Source organism: Coregonus clupeaformis, chromosome 30 (assembly GCF_020615455.1).
Source record: "Coregonus clupeaformis isolate EN_2021a chromosome 30, ASM2061545v1, whole genome shotgun sequence".
Classification (NCBI taxonomy): Eukaryota; Metazoa; Chordata; class Actinopteri; order Salmoniformes; family Salmonidae; genus Coregonus; species Coregonus clupeaformis.
The window spans coordinates 16,781,633-16,804,003 of NC_059221.1; the positions used below are offsets into that span (position 1 = coordinate 16,781,633).

The following is a 22,371-nucleotide window of genomic DNA, read 5'->3' on the forward strand; positions in this document are numbered from 1 at the left end:
AGAGATGAGGAGGTAGTGTCAGATAGGATTTATAGTTTAAGTGTGCTTACAAGTGTCTGTATGAATGTATTTAGCTATTGCATGAATATGTTTGTGTATGTGTATGTGTGTGTGTGTTTAATGTGTGTGTGGTTTGTGTGTGAGAGAAAGAGATTTGGTGTACATCGGGTGTAGTGTGTGAGTGAGAACATACTGTAGAGGCTGCACTGACCAGCAGGTCGACGTTGCCCTCCTTGCGTCCAAGGGAGCCGTGCTCCACCGTCTCACTACCGGGGGTAAGGATGTAGGGACCCTGGTCCACCAAAGAGGGCTTCATGTTGGGCAGACTGAGCGACCGCAGGTCCTTCACCCCCTGCTCAACCTTCAGTTCATCACCTGGCCGCGCTGAGGAGGAACCAACATGGAGGGTTAGCTTCCTGTTTAAAAATTATCTTTATTGAAGCTAGTTATTTGAAATAGAAAAATACATCCCATAAAACATAACATTCTTTTTTTTTTTTTTTTGCTCTAGCTTCCTGTTGAAGTTCTCTCTCCACAGGCTCTAAAACATTACCTCTAATCAAGTGGATAGTCTTAAATCCCACTTAAACATTGGATTGTGTAAAGACACTCCTTCAAGGCCAGGTTTTAAGATGATTGGCTAAAATGCTGCAGATTGCACTAGATGAGTTTCTTCAGTTCAGACTAGGTGGGGACAGTGAGGTGAGGAGGGGTGGAATGGTATCAAATACATAAAACACATGGTTTGATGCCATTACATTCGCTCCGTTCCAGCCATTATTAAGAACCTCCACTGATCTATCCTGATTGCCTAGTCACTTTTACCCCTACCTATATGTACATATTACCTCAACAACCTCGTACCCCTGCACATTGACTCAGTACCGGTACTCCTTGTATATAGCCTCATTATTGTTATTTATTGTGTTACTATTTTCATTTGCTAATTTTCTTACTTTTTAACTCTGTATTGTTGGGAAAGGGCTCTTAAGTAAGCATTTTAACGGTAAAGTCTGCACCTGTTGTATTCGGCACGTGACAAATCCCAAAAAATATTTGATGATTTGCTGCTACAGATAATAGTCTCATGCAGGGATCCAAGATGGGGGACGCCATGTCCAGTTTCTTCTGAACCAAGGGAGTTACAGGAAACTAAGGCCCTGCAATCTGTCCCACCCAGGGATTGTTTATGCTTGGGGGGTAAAAAGAGAAGCCAAATATTCTCTAATAAAGGCCAATTCATTAGATTGGTGTTTGTTTCATGTTTTGTCATCCCTAAAAATCTAGTTGTCAGTGCTGGGAAGTAATCAAAAGTTTAAACACATTGTACCTTTGTTGGTTTAGACTCAAAACACCCATAAATCCACAGACAGAGGTAGATTCAATGGGAAAATATAGTTAATATATTCTATTCTAGTTTATTCATTGTGAAACTTGAGGGAACCAAAATAAGATGTGGTGTTCTGGTGTATGCTGACTGGTCCTCTGATGCAGTTACCTTTGACCTTGAGATAGTGCCCCCCGAAGCGGTAAGCCTCAAAGTTGAGGGACAGCGGAGTGTTGGACTGGTCCAGGAACAGATCTACCTGGGATAACTCAATACCTTTACGCTCAAACACAGGACCCATCACCTCCCTGGAATAGAGGAAAACACAAGACCGAGAGAACAGAGTTAACAAAGACCATTCACACAATACAGTTATATAAACACAGGATAGAGAGCATAGAGTTAACAGAGACCATTCATAGCATATTATGTAATACAGTGTGTCCTATCCAAAGAATAGAACAGTAGAACGGTATTATATTGTATATCACTATGGTACCATGGCTTGGACAAGCCAGACCAAACCCTACAGCAGGGTTTCCCAACTGGTTTTTAAATTGTTGGACACAAAAGACTGTAAAAACACTAGCAATCCAGCTCCAAGTGATTTTTACTTTGGAAATCTGTTCCAAAGTATTCCCATGCATAATAGAGATATATATATGTGATCATATACAAATGTAAGCAAGGTTTGAAATTATTTTGTTTTAGTCAAATATTATATCCGTTTGGGCTTCTTGCGGTCAATTTGCAGTCTACAAAGGATTTGTAATTATGTTCCGGCCCCCTGAACATCCGCTCAAGAAAAAAATTAATCAGCCAGCGGCTGAATCTAGTTGATGATCCCTGCCTTACAGGCTTAGTCAAACCATTCATAATGATCCCACCACTCCCCAGTCGCCTTCTTTCTCACCTTAGGGTCTTCTTTTTCACAGCGGGGACGATCTCTGTGTCGATGTCCACGTTCAGATCAAACTTGAGGCTGAAGCACTCCTTGCTGGGGTCCTGCAGGGGGCGACAGACACAGTGGAAGTTAATGGCTGTCGAACTGAAGAGCCCAGTCAGAACTCCCATAGTGATCTGTCTCTCAGTAGATACACAGGGAGGCCCTTTACTAGCAGGCTGGCTGGCTAAGAACACTCAGGAACGGACCATTGGAGACCATTATACATCACTCCCTGGCTGCCACAGAGAACTAACGCGGCCTCAGAGAATCCTGTTGGCACTGTGATCATCATACAATCTAACTTTTCACCACATACAATAAGACCAACAGACTTGACCCAATACTATTAGGAACTGAGGTAGAGAGATGTGGTTTCCTTAGGGGTGTATCTCTATGTCGCACCCCTGCCCGGCTGTATCAATACTCACATCAGTGTGCCGTCGGCGTGGTTTCTTCTTCACCAACTTCAACCCCCCAACTTTACGTTCCCTGGAAAAAACCAACAGTCATATGCACATTAATTTACACAAATATTGAATAAATCATTCACACATTAACCCCCATAGTGTAATGGAACATCTATGGCAGGGGTGTCAAACTCATTTTAGCTCAGGGGCCACATGGAGGAAAATCTATTCCCAAGTGGGCCGGACCGGTAAAATCATGGTATATATAACTTAAAAACAACAACTTCAGATTGTTTTCTTTGTTTTAATACGATCAACATAAAACATAAAGCTGGAGCCTGAGGACAGTGTGTCCAAAATAGTACAAGCACAACATCACTATTAATCATAAAACACCAAGTTTATTTGAAAATTCTAAAGAAAAAGAACACACAAACACACAATGCCTCAGTGATTCACAGAAGTATATCACAGATCACAGAACTATATCAGGGTGTCTCATGCAGCACTTTAAGTGGGGTTGCATAGTTTATTTGACTCCTGATACCTGGCATCTTTTAGCTTTCACCAGCGCATCAATATCAGGCGTCACATCCTTAGTGGCAGCCAATTTCAGGATGTGATTCAAGTGCTTGTGCGTGAGCCTTGAGCGCAGCTTTGTTTTATTTATGCTCATTACAGAGAAAACTTGCTCACAAAGATATGTGGTTCCAAACATGCACAACAGTTTTGCAGCGAGGGCTGTCAAGTTGGGGTAGCCTGGCAAGAGATTCTGATAAAATGTGTCCAAGCCAGCTGCGGCAAATTTGCCCTTCAAATCCGAGTCACACTGCAAGTCTATTATTTCAAGTTGGATGCTGACGGGCAGATCAGAGGGATTCACGGTGAATGGCGAGCAAAAAACGTTGAAGTCTTTCTCCAGTTCACCAAAAATCTGAAAGCGTTGCTCAAACTCCCGTAACAGACCCGTTATTTTATCTTTGAACCGCTTCATGTCTGCCACATGTTGGGTTGCGCACACATTTTTCAGACAAGGGAAGTGAGCTGCATCGCCACCGGCGAGTTGCGTCTCCCACAATGACAGCTTCAACTTGAAAGAACGTATGCTGTCATAATACTGCGTGACAACTTTGTTGCGCCCTTGCAGCTGTTTGTTCAAGTTATTCAGGTGCTCTGTAACATCCACCAGAAATGCAAGGTCCTGCATCCATTCTGCGGAATGAAATTCTAACACTGGTTTGCCCTTTTCTTCCATGAACTGTTCAATTTCTTCTCGTAAATAAAAGAAATGCCTCAGCACAGCACCTCGGCTTAACCATCTTACCTCAGTGTGGTATGGCAGGCCATAGATGTGGTCTTTTTCTCTGAGAAGGCTGTCAAACTGACAGTGATTCAGGCTTCTGGATCGGATGAAATTAACAGTTTGGATGACCACCTTCATAACATTATCCATCTTTAATGACTTGCAACACAAAGCCTCCTGGTGCAAAATACAGTGAAAAGACCAAAAATCACGTCCTCCATTTGCAGATTGCACTTTCTCTCTGAACTTTGTTTCAACGCCTGCTTTTTTCCCGATCACTGAGGGCGCACCATCTGTAGCGCGGGACCAGTCCACTCCGACCCTGTCCAGCGCGCCGACGAGTGCAGTGAAAATATCAGCTGCTGTCGTTGTATCTGTCATCAGCACCAACTCCACAAACTCCTCGGTGACGGTCAATGTGTCATCAACTCCGCGGATGACAATGTAATGTCCGTGCTTTCATCAATTGCAACCGAAAACGCAATAAATGACTTTACTTTTTGCTTCAACTGGCTGTCCAAATCCACTGAAAGATCGGAAATCCTGTCTGCAACTGTGTTTCTTGTCAGGCTGATATTTGCAAAAGCCTGGGGCTTTTCAGGGCACACAATCTCCGCTGCCTTCATCATGCATGTTTTTACAAATTCACCCTCACTAAATGGTTTTGAAGCCACTGCGATTTCATTAGCAATGAGGTAGCTAGCTTTCACTGCAGCGTCACTGATGTCTCGGCTGTGAGTAAACACAGACTGCTGTTTCTTCAGACCCGCCAACAGTTCATTCACCTTCTCTCTTCTCCGCTGTCCTTGAAAGTTGTCATATTTGTCGGCATGAAGACTCACATAGTGGCGACGAAGGTTATATTCTTTCAGCACTGCAACATGCTGTGAACACACCAAACATACAGCTTTCCCATTCAATTCCGTGAATAAATAGGAGGATGACCATTTTTCTTGGAACACTGCACTCTGCGTCCACTTTTCTCTTTTTGACAGAGACATATTGGGGCAATGAGGGTGCCAAAGCACATAATGTTAAAAGTAGAAACCGTAATAAATATCGTGGGCAAAACAAAGTAGCTCATCCGGACTGGCTGCAGTTGCTTGACCTACTTGCTCTGCCCCGGTATAAACAGTTTGCTTGCTTAACACAATTGCTATTGCGCCATCCAGTGGACGCAATTGGAACAGCAGTTTATTTTATAGAAAAATTGCAGCCCATTTTTATACTTTACAAAATCATCTCGCGGGCCGGATTAAACCCGCTTGCGTGCCTGATCCGGCCCGCGGGCCGGACGTTTGACACCCCTGATCTATGGAATAACAGGTCAACACTAACTGAAACATAACCACGACTATTGTATATTAATAGAGCAGCGCTGTCAAAGATGACTCCCCTCACTCGTCTAGTGTACATTTTGTCCTTCAAACCAAAATGACGAGCGCCATGTTGACAGACAGACAGAGACAAAGTGATGATGTTTGGATCATTGACATAACGGGAGTGACATACCCTCGGTCGTTGCCCCCTTCGTCCTCCTCCTCTAGGTCAGAGGGGGGGCTGGTGCGGGGGGGACAGGAGCGTGTCGAAACGTTCCGGGCCAGGATTGAACCTTTCAGGGGGGTTACACAGAATATCTGTTAGAGATCTTTAATAATACTCTTTAATAACACTTTTCCTTAATAACACAGTTTAATCTAGCCTGAATAAATACTAAAAGGAAATTCTAAACTTTTATCAATTCTTCTAACTGTGGAAGGCAGTCACGACTAACTGGGAAGTCAGTGGTTGAACAGGAAGATGTTCTAGCGTTTATTCTCATGCATGTATTATGGTTGGGGGAAATCCATTTCTTAGACTCAACGGTTTCGATGCAAGTGTTGCTCTGGGAACCTTGACCTGACCTGTCATATGACCAGTGTTGGGTAAGCTACTCTGAAAATAGTTTACCAAGCTACCAATTACTTCACACTGGAAGAAGTGAAGCTATACTAAAGCTACCCTTATGAAAAATATAGCTTATTTAACTAAAGTAACTTAGAAAAAGTAGCTCACTACATCCAAACTACTTGGTGAAAAATTATCATATCCAATTCTGAAATGTCATAGACTACAAATTGCAAGAACAGATCACTCTGGAGTCAGATGCTGACAGAATGTGTAATTTAGTCTATTAAACACAAAAACTGTTTCAAGTGAGAATTAGGCAGGTCTGATGCCAAAAAAGAAAGGAAATGATTGCCTACTTGAAAAAAAAAAGTAGTGTGTAGTTCCAGTAGTTAGTCACTTTTCTGCCATGTAGCGGTGTAGCTAACTACTGAAAACACTACCAAAATGTGAATTTAGTTAAACTACCACCAAGCTACTACAAAATGTAGTTAAATTACTAATTGAACTACATGTAGTTCACTACTCCCAACACTGCATATGACCTGACCTGAGTGTAGGATTGGGCACTAAATGTAGTGGGGAGGAAGTCTGGGTGTGTAACTGTTGTGGTGGGTAGTGTTGTGTACCTTGGGGTTGCAGGTCAAAGCGGGGGTGCCGGTCAAAGTGCATGTCTGTTTCTTCCAGGTGGCAGCGGGAGTCACATGACTCACAAAGGTGAAGAGGGCTCTTGTTGTTCAGGTCCAAGCAGTCTGGGTGGTGGCACACCTGGAGAGAGGGAGAGCGGTGAGGGTCAGTACAGCCTGGTCAGTAGTCTCACGCACCAGACACTTCCTCCCCAAGCTCGCAATTAGCCTGGGGAGGTCAAGCAGGCTAACAGAGAGACAGGTCACAGTATAACGCTATGTACACATCAGCCTGACGGCAGGACAGACAGCCTAATGCTCCAGGACCCAAGCCATTGTTTATCCCATCACAGGGGCATGGAAGCAGCAGACACAGTTTGATATCACACAGCGCACAGAGGTCTTCTGACTAGAGTTAGACAGCCAGAGAGCCAGCCAGCCACCCATCCAGTCAGGCAGGCAGACAGGCAGCAGAAGGGAGCTGGATTACGCCCTCTCCACCTGTGGCCAGACCGAGACAGACCCCCCCCTCATCTAGCCCCTCTAGAGGACAGCAGCTCCAGGGGGTGGAGGACATGGGTAGAGGTTTCCCCTCTCCAGCCTCTCCTCCTCCCCCAGCACCACGACAACCCAGACTGACTCCTATACAGGAAATGAGGACGTATGGGGAGATACAATGGAGGTCCTGCTAATGTATTTCCTGTCATTGTCTCTCTGTGCTCTGCTCAGGACTGGAGGTGTGTGTGTGTGTGTGTGTGTGTGTGTGTGTATGTGTGTGTGTAGGGGGGTCTAGGGGGGCCTTCATGTAAACAAGCACACACAGACACACACAAGCAGAACAACAAGTGTTTTCCCACAAGATACCAGTCACTCAGGTTGAACAATAATCACACAGCCCTGTTGGATGTTCTTACTATGTTGACAAGCCAATAAATACACCTGTAGTCTTTGTATTCCATGCACGGATATCAAGTATGTGTCAACAAAAACATGCAGCATGTCAACTCCAGCTATCCACAAACATAGATATACCATATGTTCTGCTAGGCCCATTAAGCTGTACTTTAAATCCCTGGAAAACAGTCAAGAATGCTTTGGTTTAATTAATTGAAGCGTACAGGCATGTGCCCCTGTCTTGCCCTCACCCTCCTCCTACCGTCCAGCTGAGTGGATGAGAGCAGCACTGTCCACCAGCCATACAGTCAGGCTCCAACTCCAGCACCCAGGGCTTCAGCTACAAAATCCACCACCGTCCTACACCACCTCTACAGTACGCTAACTAACTCTACAGTACGCTAACCACCTCTACAGTACGCTAACTAACTCTACAGTACGCTAACTAACTCTACAGTACGCTAACCAACTCGACAGTACTCTAACCAACTCGACAGTACGCTAACTAACTCTACAGTACGCTAACTAACTCTACAGTACGCTAACCAACTCGACAGTACTCTAACCAACTCTACAGTACGCTAACTAACTCTACAGTACGCTAACTAACTCTACAGTACGCTAACTAACTCTACAGTACGCTAACTAACTCTACAGTACGCTAACTAACTCTACAGTACGCTAACCAACTCGACAGTACTCTAACCAACTCGACAGTACTCTAACCAACTCGACAGTACGCTAACCAACTCGACAGTACTCTAACCAACTCTACAGTACGCTAACTAACTCTACAGTACGCTAACCAACTCGACAGTACTCTAACCAACTCGACAGTACGCTAACCAACTCGACAGTACTCTAACCAACTCGACAGTACTCTAACCAACTCGACAGTACTCTAACCAACTCTACAGTACTCTAACCAACTCTACAGTACGCTAACTAACTCTACAGTACGCTAACCAAGTCGACAGTACTCTAACCAACTCTACAGTACGCTAACTAACTCGACAGTACGCTAACCAACTCGACAGTACTCTAACTAACTCTACAGTACGCTAACTAACTCTACAGTACGCTAACCAACTCGACAGTACTCTAACCAACTCGACAGTACGCTAACTAACTCTACAGTACGCTAACTAACTCTACAGTACTCTAACCAACTCGACAGTACGCTAACCAACTCTACAGTACGCTAACTAACGGAGTCCTTTCCTTTCTTTCCACCCTGGAAACAGCCACAAGCTGCCTAATTAAGCCACTCTTCTCAATGTCTAGCCAGGTTAAGTACCAGTAAGTATTTTGAGGAACTGGTTCGGGTCCGGGGGGAGGGGTAGCTGTGAGGTGAAGACCGGCCAAGCCAAGGAAGGAATCCCAGTATAGAGATAAACGTGAAGGAGGAGGAGAAAAAAGAAGCGAGCAGCTTTAAGAAGTCCAAAGCCCCCTAATCTGGGCTCAGTGGGCTGGTCTGGTCTCACTCTGTCAGAGCCATCTGACGCTCCGTCGGCAGGCAGGCAGGGTGGAGATTAAACCAGGGGCCTCTCTCTCATTTCTCAGACAGCCAGTCAGGGTCCTCTCTGACGCTCCTCCTTTCCTTTCCTCGGGACGTCTAGTCTACACCCTAACCCAGCCACATGTCTAGGATTAACAGCTTGCTCTGGGGGAGGGGAGAGAGAGAGAGAGAGAGAGAGAGAGAGAGAGAGAGAGAGAGAGAGAGAGAGAGAGAGAGAGAGAGAGAGAGAGAGAGAGAGAGAGAGAGAGAGAGAGAGAGAGAGAGAGAGAGAGAGAGAGAGAGAGAGAATGGCCCTTGTTTACTGTAATAGGCACATGATATGCTCTCCTCCAAAAGCACAATTAAGTTAAGTGTGTTGGTGCTTTCATGTTTTTAGATGGAGCATGTCTCTGGTTGTTGGACGGGAGATTCAAATGCAACTTAAAAGAAAGGCCTTGTTCCATTCATTCTAAACATTGGTGTGATGGTATAATGCTAGTTATATTAATCCATGGTTGGAATGTTTCGTTCTGTTCTCTCTCGCTGTTAAATAAAATACATAGCATCGTGCTATGTAACAACACGAGCATGTCAGGAGAAATCAAAAGAGTACTGCTTTCAATTTGTTTTCCTGGAAATAACAAACCTCTCCCCTCAGAAGTCATATCACACACGCAAAACACAAATAGCTGACAGACAAGACTTCTGTAGCCCAACAGCACTCCCTCAGCACAACCACAGAACTAACAGACTTGACATGGTGTTAATGAAATGTGGAGACAGACATTGTGTGTGTGTGCGTGCGTGCGTTCAGACGGGTGAAACAGGAGCAAATCAAATGCCATATTTCGATCACGGCAGGCTCAGCAAGGTAACCGACAACTCAAGCATGGGCCGGGTGTCCAGGCAGCTGCATTCCTGTCGGGACTAAAGCTGCTGAATATATCTGCTGCCTGGCCGAGCCAAAACAAATAAATGTGTCGCCTCTCGGATGAGGAAAGCTCTCCTCTACCTCTTCTCTCCTGGACCAAAAGCCACACATTCAGTCCCAAAACCTGTCTGAGAGTTTTGTTTAAAAGAAGAAACAGACTAAATATGAACATACTCAGAGGATAAGACTCAAAGGCTTTGTCACTGAAATTTTGTATGTTCTGTTACCATTTTATCTCAGCGATTGATACAAGGTTGTAATAGTATTTCGAACAATAGGTCACCTAAGAGTGAAGATGAGAGCACAGCACACTTGATGGTGGTGGTGACTGGTACTAATGGGCCAATTAGAGTGGATTGTGACTTTGAGGGAGGCTGATGGTCAAAAGACAGCTGGCTGGGGATCGGGAGCTGGGAGTATGGATGTGTGTGTGTGTTGTCCAGAAGCGTGTTATCAAGTAAAGGGGATTAGCGGTGGGTTTCAAGGTGGAACAGTGATTGTGGCTGGAGCAACACGGACACACACACACACACACACACACACTCGACACACACTCAAGCCCTCTGACAGCTGTGAACACACACAGGCCCCTCTGCGCCCCTCGCTCAGGCTTAGCACCATCACTGCCATGTGGTACCTGCTTACACACACTTGTTGCCATGCATACCACACACACGACCAAGGCGCCATCACACACTACCAAGGTGCCATCACACAATACCACACACACACGTGGTAGCCTACACACACAATCATGTGAACAAAGTTGTTACATTCCAACTTCCAACCCATCAATGGGAGGTAGACCTCTATTGAATGAACATTCCTCTCACCGACTACAGCTGCCACACTTCGAGATGACTGGGTTCTCCTGAGGTGATTCAGCACTGTTACCTCGGAGTCTGGATCACACACTCACACACACTATGGTCGGCGTTATAAGGTTTGATCCCCCTCCATCCCCCTTTGCCATTAGGAAAATACTAATAAAATGCAGGGCCAGGCTGCCAACAGCACTGCATCAAACACAACAGTCTCTCTCCCAGTCTCCACCGTGGATGGTCCCCCACCCCGACTGACTGGCTTTAATCTGAACAGCCTCTCCTGCCAGAGCACACTTAATCCCAACCTCTGTGAGTGTGTGTGTGTGTGTGTGTGTGTGTAGTGTAACAAGGTTGTTAATAGTGTCAGTGAATGTTGCAATGAGTGCCTGTGCAATGTCATTGTGTGTGAGAGAGTGATTGAGTGGTGCTCACTGGAAAATAGGGATATTGGTAGAAGGAGACTGGTTATTGAGAGAAATTCTAAAAGAAAATAGGGCCCTTGTGTTTCGTTTACTGCTCCACACACACACACACACGCACACACACACACACACACACACGCCAATCACAGGCAGCCTAAATCAACACACCATTGAACAGCTATGACGCATGTTCAGTCAAGACAGACAATTGTGTTTAGCTAGGTCGAGCACAGACCAAACAGTCACGATGACATTTGAATATGGCTACTTGGCTACTTGTGTGTAGTACTCTAATAAAGCCTTAATTTCAGTAATTGACTTTGTTAACACTACAGTCAGTTGATAGTGTGCTGCAGTGTTTCAGTGAAATATTCCACTATAACGTCACTCCACCCCCACACTAAAGGTTACTTCAGGACCAGGCCCTAACATGTTAGACATCTTTGATTTGGCAACTTGAAGATGAGATTACCCTTTAGCGTTAGATACCTTAGCAGATAGGCCTTCCCATCATCAGTCATTTGAATGTGTAAGACGTACTGAATCACACACACACACTCACACGCACACACACCCCTGGCTTGGATCGCAAATTAGGCTCATCTGGTGTCTACCGACTTTGGATGACACGTCATCACTAACACACACACAAAAAAGAGACACACACACACACAAATGATTGGTTGGACTCAGTCATGTACAGTCTTGTACAAATAATAAGCTTGTTCTGTGCACTTACACACCCTCAACTGAGACCGGCTGTAATAAAAGCCATTTTGTTGGAAAAAAACTCATTCTGATTGCCAGGGCCTGGCTGCCAAGTGGGTGGGCCTATGCCCAGTTTTGTGAACTCCATAGATTAGGGCCTAATGAATTTATTTGAATTGATTGATTTCCTTATATGTAAAATCTTTGAAATTGTTGCATGTTGCGTTTATATTTTTGTTCAGTATATATCCCAAACACAGAAAAAAAGTAAACAACAAAAGTACACAATATTAATGGCTCATACTCCTTCCCTGAAAAGCAATAATGTCAACTTATTCACAAGCTTGTCCTGCTCACAAACCCGGCATCTTTGGGCTTCTTCATTTGAAGCATGTATACAAAGGCTGATAGACAAAAAAATGACACAAACACACATTATTGACCAGCACTCAGTCCACTCATAAGCTTAGAACTCAGGGCCTGTGTTCAAAAGGTCTCTCTGGAGTGCTGATCTAGGATCAGGTCCCCCTGACCATAAAATCTATCTATTGATTATGATCTAGGAAAAGTATTGTTGCCACAGCAGATGTTCCAGACCTGAAAAGCTTCTCTGCTCTCTAACCCTTCCCAGTCCTTCCTATCCTGGTCTGTTCTGTTCTGGTACTCGTGTTCAGACTTCACTCAAACAGCCTCTGCCTCCGTCGCCATGCTCCGTCGGCAGAATCTCTCCACACCACTTAAAAAATATACAGCTACAGCCTGGGAGGCCAGCACTCACCGTAATGCTACAGCTAGCTGTACTATTGGGACATCGTATCAATCCTGGTTTTAATTCAGAATGATGGATTGGTACGCAAATGCTAAACACTAAATACCCAGGGAGTATGCTTTACATCAAAAAGACAGCTAAATAACTACTTCTTGGGCCTGCCATCTAGGCTATCATTACTTTTAGTTACCGTTTACTGAGAACACATTTTTATGCCCCTCTTGGGAGTTGAGCACGCGACTGGGGGCCCCATGGGTGCACTGTAGAGGTTGGTTTCCTAAACATTACACGATGTAGCCTCAGTGTACCCAGTTGTGTAGTGGAGGGTAAATGCAGGTATATGCCGCATACCCACTTATCTTTCAGTGGGCATTGCATATACTCACTTCTTAATCCCCAGGATGCGTATCAAAGTAGTGTAGTGGAGGTATACGCCATATCAATTAATAAGGCTGATGGAACAGATCAGAATGTTTAGCTTAAAATGCTGATAAACTATTATTTCTTCACATTTTCAGTACAGCAATGTGCACACGACGGTAGGCCTAGAACGGTGTAAATGTTCCAAAATGCAATTTGCAGAAAACCCCACTCTAAAATGCGCACTACACATGCGAGCGGTTTCATGGCCAGATATGGAAATATTCATTCGAAATTAAGAGAGATGCAACAACTATCATGGGTTGCTAATATGACTAGGATCAAGCCTTTGGCTGGTAGACAATGAAAGAAAGTTGAAAGAAAACCAATAGAACAGGAGAACGCATAGAAGGAAGTCTTTATAGACTCATGGGCGGCGCACAATTGGCCCAGCGTCGTCCAGGGTAGGGGAGGGAATGGCCGGCAGGGATGTAGCTCAGTTGATAGAGCATGGCGTTTGCAACGCCAGGGTTGTGGGTTCGATTCCCACGGGGGGCCAGTATAAAAAAAATATATATGTATTCACTAACTGTAAGTCGCTCTGGATAAGAGCGTCTGCTAAATGACAAAAAATGTAAAAAAAAAAAATGTTAAATGTTATAGGCTACTTTGAAGCAAGATAAGACATGCCTCATATATGAAGTAAAAAGTCCAGGTTTCAAACAATTAAGGAACAGGAATAATATAGTGATGCTAATTATAGGCCTAACTGTCTTCCGGTAGATGGAAAGGCTTCCTAAAAACCTTCTCAATTAAATGTTAACTAGCTACAAAGTAGCCTATGCCTACCTGGCAGAATGATATCATGATTACTTGCATCAATCCAGTGGCCATTTGTTTTGCAAACTCCATCTCATGTGCTACAGAAACACCACTAACCAAACAACAGTGCTAGGTGCCTGCCACTTGAATTAAAGGGTAAGTACACTTAAAAATCTAAATTTCATAGATTTTTAAAAGACCTCAAAAGCTGTCTCCTGATGTGGTTTAAGCATTGTTGTGGACTTAGAAAAACAACAAAATTGGATGTTCTATTTAAAAAGTGTGACTTACAGCAAAAACCAGATTTTTATTTATTTTAAAATCAGAAACCTATGAATTTCTGATCTCAGCCTCAATTATCTGTTTCAATTGTAGGCCTACTATTATCATACTGCACAGTACAGCTTGGGTTGGCCTGACTGTGAAAGACCAATATGGGATTGATCATTTATCACTGTTTCTCATAGAATCTTTCACACAGGGAGCCTTTCCTTTGCTGGGCGGGTCGTTTGGAAAATGTTTGGCAAAATTAGAGTATACCCACTTCTCTAGGCACCACTACACCACTGAGAGTACCCTTTTAGTTCTGTCTGTGACTGGTAGGCTAGGTGGAAACAGAGAGGTGGGGGGATGGATGGATAAATTAGATCAAAGGGATAGATCAGAGCGCCAGGTCAGGACTGGGCCAGATCTGATCATTTATTTTTCAATAAATAAAACTTGGGCGAGTCTGTGAGAAGAGGCAGGGGAGAACAGTACCGCCGCTCTCTCTTTCTTCTCCCGCCATCGGTCCGTTTCTCTAGCTGGGCTCTGAGAGAGTGCCAGAACCAGGCCGGAGCTTTTAAAGCAGGAGGTCTTACACAACGCCAGCCTGACGTGTCTGTCTCCTATTAACCCCCTCCCTTTACTTTGGAATGGTTTTCTTCAAACACACATATGGACCTCTTCAAACAGAGGCACTTGTTGTGTCGGAGTGTTCAAAGCTAGGGCAGAGTGAGCGTGCATGTGTTTCTGGGACACATGGGATGATTCATGTATAAAGGCTTGTACTGTAGGGAGGCTTGTTTTCTATTTGTAATAAGGAGATGACTGGCAGAGCGAAACGTCCAAGCCCACACCTGAGGCTGAGTGACTGGTAAGTGTCTGTTTGACAGGATAATTGTATTGTATTTGTATTTATTAGGATCCCCACTGTTCCTGGGGTCCAAAAAGGATTAAAACAACCACATCACAACAAAATGTAACAAGCCTACATCATAAACAAAACATTACTTCACTTCTCTATCACTACAAATCTACAATATTACAATGTGTGTGTGTGTGTGTAGAGTGTGTGTGTTAGTGTGTGTGCATGTCTCTTCACAGTCCCTGTTGTGCCGTGAGGTGTTGTTCTATCTTATTTATTTGTTATCAGATTTTACTGCTCGCTTGAGTTACTTGATGTATATACAGTATATGAGGGAAAAAAGTATTTGATCCCCTGCTGATTTTGTACGTTTGCCCACTGACAAAGAAATGATCAGTCTATAATTTTAATGGTAGGTTTATTTGAACAGTGAGACAGAATAACAACAAAAAAATCTAGAAAAACGCATGTCAAAAATGTTATAAATTGATTTGCATTTTAATGAGGGAAATAAGTATTTGACCCCTCTGCAAAACATGACTTAGTACTTGGTGGCAAAACCCTTGTTGGCAATCACAGAGGTCAGACGTTTCTTGTAGTTGGCCACCAGGTTTGCACACATCTCAGGAGGGATTTTGTCCCACTCCTCTTTGCAGATCTTCTCCAAGTCATTAAGGTTTTGTGCCTGACGTTTGGCAACTCGAACCTTCAGCTCCCTCCACAGATTTTCTATGGGATTAAGGTCTGGAGACTGGCTAGGCCACTCCAGGACCTTAATGTGCTTCTTCTTGAGCCACTCCTTTGTTGCCTTGGCCGTGTGTTTTGGGTCATTGTCATGCTGGAATACCCATCCACGACCCATTTTCAATGCCCTGGCTGAGGGAAGGAGGTTCTCACCCAAGATTTGACGGTACATGGCCCGTCCATCGTCCCTTTGATGCGGTGAAGTTGTCCTGTCCCCTTAGCAGAAAAACACCCCCAAAGCATAATGTTTCCACCTCCATGTTTGACAGTGGGGATGGTGTTCTTGGGGTCATAGGCAGCATTCCTCCTCCTCCAAACACGGCGAGTTGAGTTGATGCCAAAGAGCTCGATTTTGGTCTCATCTGACCACAACACTTTCACCCAGTTCTCCTCTGAATCATTCAGATGTTCATTGGCAAACTTCAGACGGGCTTGTATATGTGCTTTCTTGAGTAGGGGGACCTTGCGGGCGCTGCTTTCTTCCATTTGCGAATAATCGCACCAACTGTTGTCACCTTCTCACCAAGTTGCTTGGCGATGGTCTTGTAGCCCATTCCAGCCTTGTGTAGGTCTACAATCTTGTCCCTGACATCCTTGGAGAGCTCTTTGGTCTTGGCCATGGTGGAGAGTTTGGAATCTGATTGATTGATTGCTTCTGTGGACAGGTGTCTTTTATACAGGTAACAAGCTGAGATTAGGAGCACTCCCTTTAAGAGTGTGCTCCTAATCTCAGCTCGTTACCTGTATAAAAGACAACTGGGAGCCAGAAATCTTTCTGATTGAGAGGGGGTCAAATACTTATTTCCCTCATTAAAATGCAAATCAATATATAACATTTTTGACATGCGTTTTTCTGGATTTTTGTGTTGTTATTCTGTCTCTCACTGTTCAAATAAACCTACCATTAAAATTCTAGACTGATAATTTATTTGTCAGTGGGCAAATGTACAAAATCAGCAGGGGATCAAATACTTTTTTCCCCTCACTGTATATGATAAAGGATATGATGTCATTCAGGCCAATGCCGCAGGTATTAGTGAAGTAGATTAGGTAATTTGTCCAGTGTTGTACGAAGATGCCTGCTGCTTTTCAGTTTAAATTCAGTCAAATAATGTTGATGCATTTTTTCCAGGCTGGGTTGAACACTCCCAACCAAACGGCCATGGCCAGAGCCACAGGCCTAAAAGCTGATCACACCAGTGGGAAAGTCCTTGGTCAAACTAAACTGTGTGACTTGTCATCTATTTATATGTATTTTAAGGAGTTGTCAGGCAGACTGGGGGAAAACCACATGGAGTGTTTCGTAATGATGACAAACCTATGACACATATCCTACTGTAAGTCTTAGGAGAGGACTGGCTTCTCCAAATGTACACACTCTGGAGAGTACACTAGGGAAGCAGGTCCAGACTAGAGAGAGGGGACCTGACACAAGTGTGGAATATAGCGTTCTCCAACAGAAAACTGCTTCTCCAACAGAAATCACAAATCACAAGATTACGCAGTATCAAAAACTAAGACCTGACTTCTTCAATGGTCAACGGTCCATTTGATTAGCTGTGTTTGGTCAGTGGTTGTATAGTAGAGTTTGTGAGTTGTCTGTTCTAGGAGAGATAACGTGAAGGACATCCACCTAACAGAACACAGCCTAACAGGAAATAGCCTAGCTCTTTTTACAAAGGAAACATTCCACCAAAAGCGTGTTTCAACATGCAGCATGAAGAGCCTTGCCTGTACAGTAAACTGCACAAACATGTACAGATTTCACACCCACACCTTGAGAAATAGGCTAGTACTTCAACTAGCAAGAGACTCAGACCACCCTGAAGTCAAGCCTTTTGTCCCTAAAAGGTAAAGTCAAGCCTTTTTGTCCTATACCCATATGATATACCGTATCTACTCAGGCATTTTTAAAGAAACAATTATAAAACTGCAGATTTGCTGTTGGCCTCACCGGACACTGAACTGTCAAGGATCGCAAAATGAGGGGCAACTTTTTCTTACAGACAAACATCAAGAGTTATCGGTGTGACCACATGAGAAAACTAAAGACCCACTCACCAGCAGCTGGTCTGTCTCCGATCTAATGCAGTCAAGTGCACTGACCGTTGTCTTAGGCTGCTCTACTGGACTGTGATGCAACCAGGCTTCCTATCCATAGCTTCAGGGAAGGAAAAGAGACAGATAGGCAGGAAGGCGGTGTGCACGACGAAAAAAGGAGGAAGTGAGAGAAAAAATAAAATTATTTTGGGAGCTGCTGGAAGCTCCTAGAGACAAATTAGGCTAACTGCTGATTTGGACACAGGCAGTTCCAATTTCGACTTGGAAATGAATAGTTTGTAAGCCACTTTAGATTTGGTATGAAGAAAATGGAGAGGGGGGACACTGGTTGGGCTGGGCTGGCGGGTGCTGCTGAGGATCTTGGGTTGTTGATATAAGAACCAGATGTGGAATATGCCGACGTCTGACAAAAAACAGAGACTTAAAGGCCCCCAAATTCTGCATTTGATTTCTGTGTGTATGACATTATCACTAGCAGGAAGTGAAGTGTACAGTCGTGGTCAAAAGTTTTGAGAATGACACAAATACTAATTTTTTGAGTCTGCTGCCTCAGTTTTGATGATGGCAATTTGCATATACTCCAGAATGTCATGAAGAGTGATCAGATGAATTGCAATTAATTGCAAAGTCCCTCTTTGCCATGAAAATGAACTTAATCCCCAAAAAACATTTCCACTGCATTTCAGCCCAGCCACAAAAGGACCAGCTGCAATCATGTCAGTGATTCTCTCGTTAACATTTTGGGTCCATGGCCAGGAAACTTAATCCCTTAAACCTTAATCCCATTGAGAACTTGTGGTCGATCCTCAAGAGGCGGGTGGACAAACAAAAACACTGCAAATATTGACTCTTTGCATAAACTTAATGTAATTGTCAATAAAAGCCTTTGACACTTATGGAATGCTTGTAATTATACTTCAGTATACCATAGTAACATCTGACAAAAATATCTCATAACACTGAAGCAGCGAACTTTGTGAAGACCAATACTTGTGTCATTCTCAAAACTTTTGACCACGACTGTAGAGATAGGGAGAACTTGGAGGCTGATTGAAAAAGCTCAAGGAAGTTTGTTGATGATCTATGCTCCCCGAGGAACAAAATAGTTTAAAAGTCAATACATAAATAGAGGATGCACTGTACTAGCATTCTCACTGAGGAACAAAATATCACTCAACTTCACTCTGGCTGTGTATCTACTCAGCCAGGTATGATATCCCTTTGCCATACCATTCTCCCACCTGTCCCTATATATTACACCTAGCTGTGAACCAAATGTAAGATCAACCATAAACTACCCAGACAATAACACAACATGCTGGGTTCCTTTCACTGAACCTCAGTACTAATGCAGACAGTGGAAGAGGTTGTGAGAGGGGTAGGACGTTCTCAATCACTCACCTCCAGTTTGCAAACAAAATGTGCTGGGAAAAAGTGTGTTCCCAAAAATAAGCTCTCAGTTTCGATGGGAAAGTGACAAATACTTCCAAGGTCACAACTGTCGGTAGGTCGGTGGCCGGCAGACCAGAAGTTAAAATCCCACCCTCGATGGAAGCTTCACTCTAGTCTAGTTTATCCGTCAGTAAGGGAGCGTGAGAGAAAGTGTTTTAAAGTCCCTAGACCTCTATGAGCAGGAGGAGCTCCCAGGTAGTAGAACGCCACAGGATAACCTGACAGACGAGGCTAGAATGAGCATGAACACGTGAGCTGCCTCTGCTGTGTTTGCAATACCCGCCCCCCCAATACACCACACCACACCACCATCAGCCTCTCCCTCCACTCACAGACCTACAAGCATACACACATCCTAGACTGACTTACTGACTTCTATAGAAACCAGTCCTTATTCTAAACATCTCATGTTCCCACCCCCTCGGGAGCCCTGTAATATGTGTTTCTCAGCTTTGTCACCACTTCAGTGAACTGGGTTGTCTTCACAGAAATGGAATGACTACCAACGGAAATTCACACAATTTCTATGGTTCTCTCTACTCATGTCTATCTTGCTTCGTATTCACCTCTCCCTCCCATTTGTCCCTGTGTTTGACCCCTGACCTCTCAGTGGCACAAGGTCAGAGAGTAGCACACAGGACGGAGTATATGTGCTTTAAAAAGCGCTGACAGGAAAAAGAGCGGGGGAGGTGTTTTTAGTGGTTCTCTCCTATGTATTAAAATAAGTTATCAATGGGAGGGAACAGTGTAAGAAGTAGTGTTAGAAAACTGCACTTGCTTACTTCAATATCAGATTAAAGTAACTCACTTACGTATATGATTTCAATCTTGATGACATGATATTGGAATATTCTAATCCTATGGGCGTCCTGTACATGGAAGTTAACCTCAATACTGTTGAAACTGCTGGTGGCTGAAATATCAAAAACTAATGCCTCCCCTCATGACCCATGTCTCGCTAGGTCTACTGTGCTGCCCTGTCCACAAACATGGGCCAGTACACTGCTCTCTGATCTTTTGTCATTCAACCTAAGCCTAGAGGAGTCTACAATTAGCCAACTCAGAAAAACTATTCAGGACCCCATGGCTGCAGGAGGCTGGAGAGACTGCCTGGAGGCACAGCTTGGGGAGGGAGAGGTCAGTTCTGTTCGGTTGGTAAGCCCAAACTCATCTCTCCTCTTCAAAACAAGTCAAAGTATGGGTGTCCTGCCCACCCCACCACCCGCTGTTGTCAACCTCAATTACAGCAGTCTATGTTTAAAAGATGGGGCGGCAGCCATGCAATTACCCTGAAGGATTCGTTTCTAGTGGCAATGTCATTGTGTACAGAGTGTGTACTGTGTAGAGGTGACCTTCCCTTGATGCCTGACCTTGGCATTAACCCCTCCCTGACCGATAAGTCCAGAAATTATTTCACAAGGTGAGTTCAAGAGACAACGAGATAAAACAAAGAGATAAAACAAAGAGAAAAATAAGTGTGTAGAGAGTAAAGAGCAAGTGAGAAGGGTAATAAAAAGGATAAATATAGCCTCATTATTTCACCATGAATTCTGCTGGAAGTTCCAGGGGTTGTGAGTTTGGTTCGGGAATACATTCGACTGATTTACAAAGTCGCCTACTATTACTCATCTTATCCGCGATAATAACATGTTTTGGATTTGGGAGATTTTGTAGAGAACAGTGGTCCTTTTCTTATTGAAGGCACAGACAGACCGTCATTCTTAAACAGTTCATTAGCTTCAACCGCCCTGTTGACTCCCTCCCTCAGAAATTAGCCCTAACCAATAATTACACATGTAGGCTTTAGTTTGGTTTGGCATGAAGAAGAGCAGAGCTTCACATGCGAGGAGGGATTTGGATTTGTTATGTTATGTTGTTTCAACCCATCATCTCGCCACTGGGGGCCTCGTTTTAAAGACTTTGATGAACCATGCAGTTACATTGGTCGTCCCTCACTCCCTGTCGTCCCAAGGCCATTTCCATTGGAGTGTCGGTTGGTCATTGGTGTTGTTCAGTCAGGTGCCCTCTTCCTGTTATTCCACTGTCTGCTTCCAGTCAAAGAGGCTCATGTGGCTTGCGGTTGGCATCACCATCTCATGGATTCCTCCTTCTGGCTTTGAATACCTTCCTGACACGACATTCTACTGATCGGCACGCAACATCCACGCATGTCAAATCCTTAGGCCTAATTTCTATACATACAGGGGCATCCCCTTTCTTTTCCGCATTTCAATGACATTATGTGTGACATTGTTTTGCTGTGACATTGGTTGTTTTTTTATGCAAGCCTACCAAGCAAGGTAAGTATCTCCATGAAGAGCAGCAGAGCACTAGAATCTGATAACTGCCCCCATTTGCATCATTGATTGTCTCTCCTTTCATGATTGAAAATGAATTACTCAAGACTGATGGGGTCCCTACTTTCGTCAGACGATTTTTCTAAACTTATTTCAAGGAAAACCAAGTAAAAACACAATGGAGATAAAATCTGCCACTGTCATTGAGAACGATTTACCATCGGAATACTGTCGAAACGATTTGCAGACGAGAGTACTTCGGAAACTCCCCATTGTTTTACCATCATCACTTCAAGAGAATGGTGGAAAAATACAGTATGACAAAATGCTGTTGATTGGCTAATCGGTGATGACGACTGTGCGTTGAAGTTCTGTGGAGTGAAAAGCTTGTTGTAGCTTGCTTCTGAGGCAGACTGTTTACTAGATCTAGGTATGCAGGTCACCTGCGGCTTCCTGCTTGGTTATAGCCTCCACCAGAGACTATCTTTACTCAATCACCCTCAGAGTGTGCCTGTAGACATAATGTAAGATTACTGTAAGATTACTTGCAACCCTGGCGTTGCAAGCGCCATGCTCTACCAACTGAGCTACAGGGGACATCATACTACCTGAAGTAGTACATCCACTGGAGTGGAAAATATGATAGTTAATGTATTTCAAATGTGCTCTATGTGTCATTGAGCTTATACAGTAGGCCTGTGCTTTATGGGATGAAATCACTTTCCAGATCGCAAATGCTTTCATGTCCTCAGCCAATTCACCCATACTATCACAGAAGTGAGATGTAGGCTATGCTGTAGAAATACTTTAATTCTGTTGCTCTATACGTTTTAATAAATCATGTCAGGTGAAAAAAAGAAAATGGCTTGAAATGAACGCTATCATTAGCATTATTGGTTTCTCTGTAAAGATGATTGGAGTTCCAGTCTTTAACAGGCATATCAAAGACACTGCTCTTAACTTTCTC

At 43.9% G+C, this 22,371-nt stretch overlaps 1 protein-coding gene across 9 annotated transcripts in view; it reads right to left on the minus strand.

Annotated features, from left to right (window-relative positions):
- Nucleotides 1-22,371, minus strand: part of LOC121545770 (pleckstrin homology domain-containing family G member 5) — an 83,225-nt gene that overhangs the window by 21,551 nt on the left and 39,303 nt on the right. For 2 of the 9 annotated variants that reach the window (XM_041856587.2, XM_045209470.1), the window contains exons 3-8: nucleotides 6,500-6,638; nucleotides 5,496-5,595; nucleotides 2,702-2,762; nucleotides 2,241-2,332; nucleotides 1,499-1,635; nucleotides 212-384 (exon numbers count right to left, since the gene is read on the minus strand). In XM_041856587.2, the coding sequence (XP_041712521.2) occupies nucleotides 212-384; nucleotides 1,499-1,635; nucleotides 2,241-2,332; nucleotides 2,702-2,762; nucleotides 5,496-5,595; nucleotides 6,500-6,638 (702 nt within the window). Of the gene's footprint in view, nucleotides 1-193; nucleotides 385-1,498; nucleotides 1,636-2,240; nucleotides 2,333-2,701; nucleotides 2,763-5,495; nucleotides 5,596-6,499; nucleotides 6,639-7,641; nucleotides 8,599-8,687; nucleotides 8,791-17,655; nucleotides 17,741-19,056; nucleotides 19,200-22,371 lie in introns of those variants that run through there. The other 7 variants (XM_041856585.2, XM_045209469.1, XM_041856591.2 and 4 more) reach the window with 6 other exon arrangements.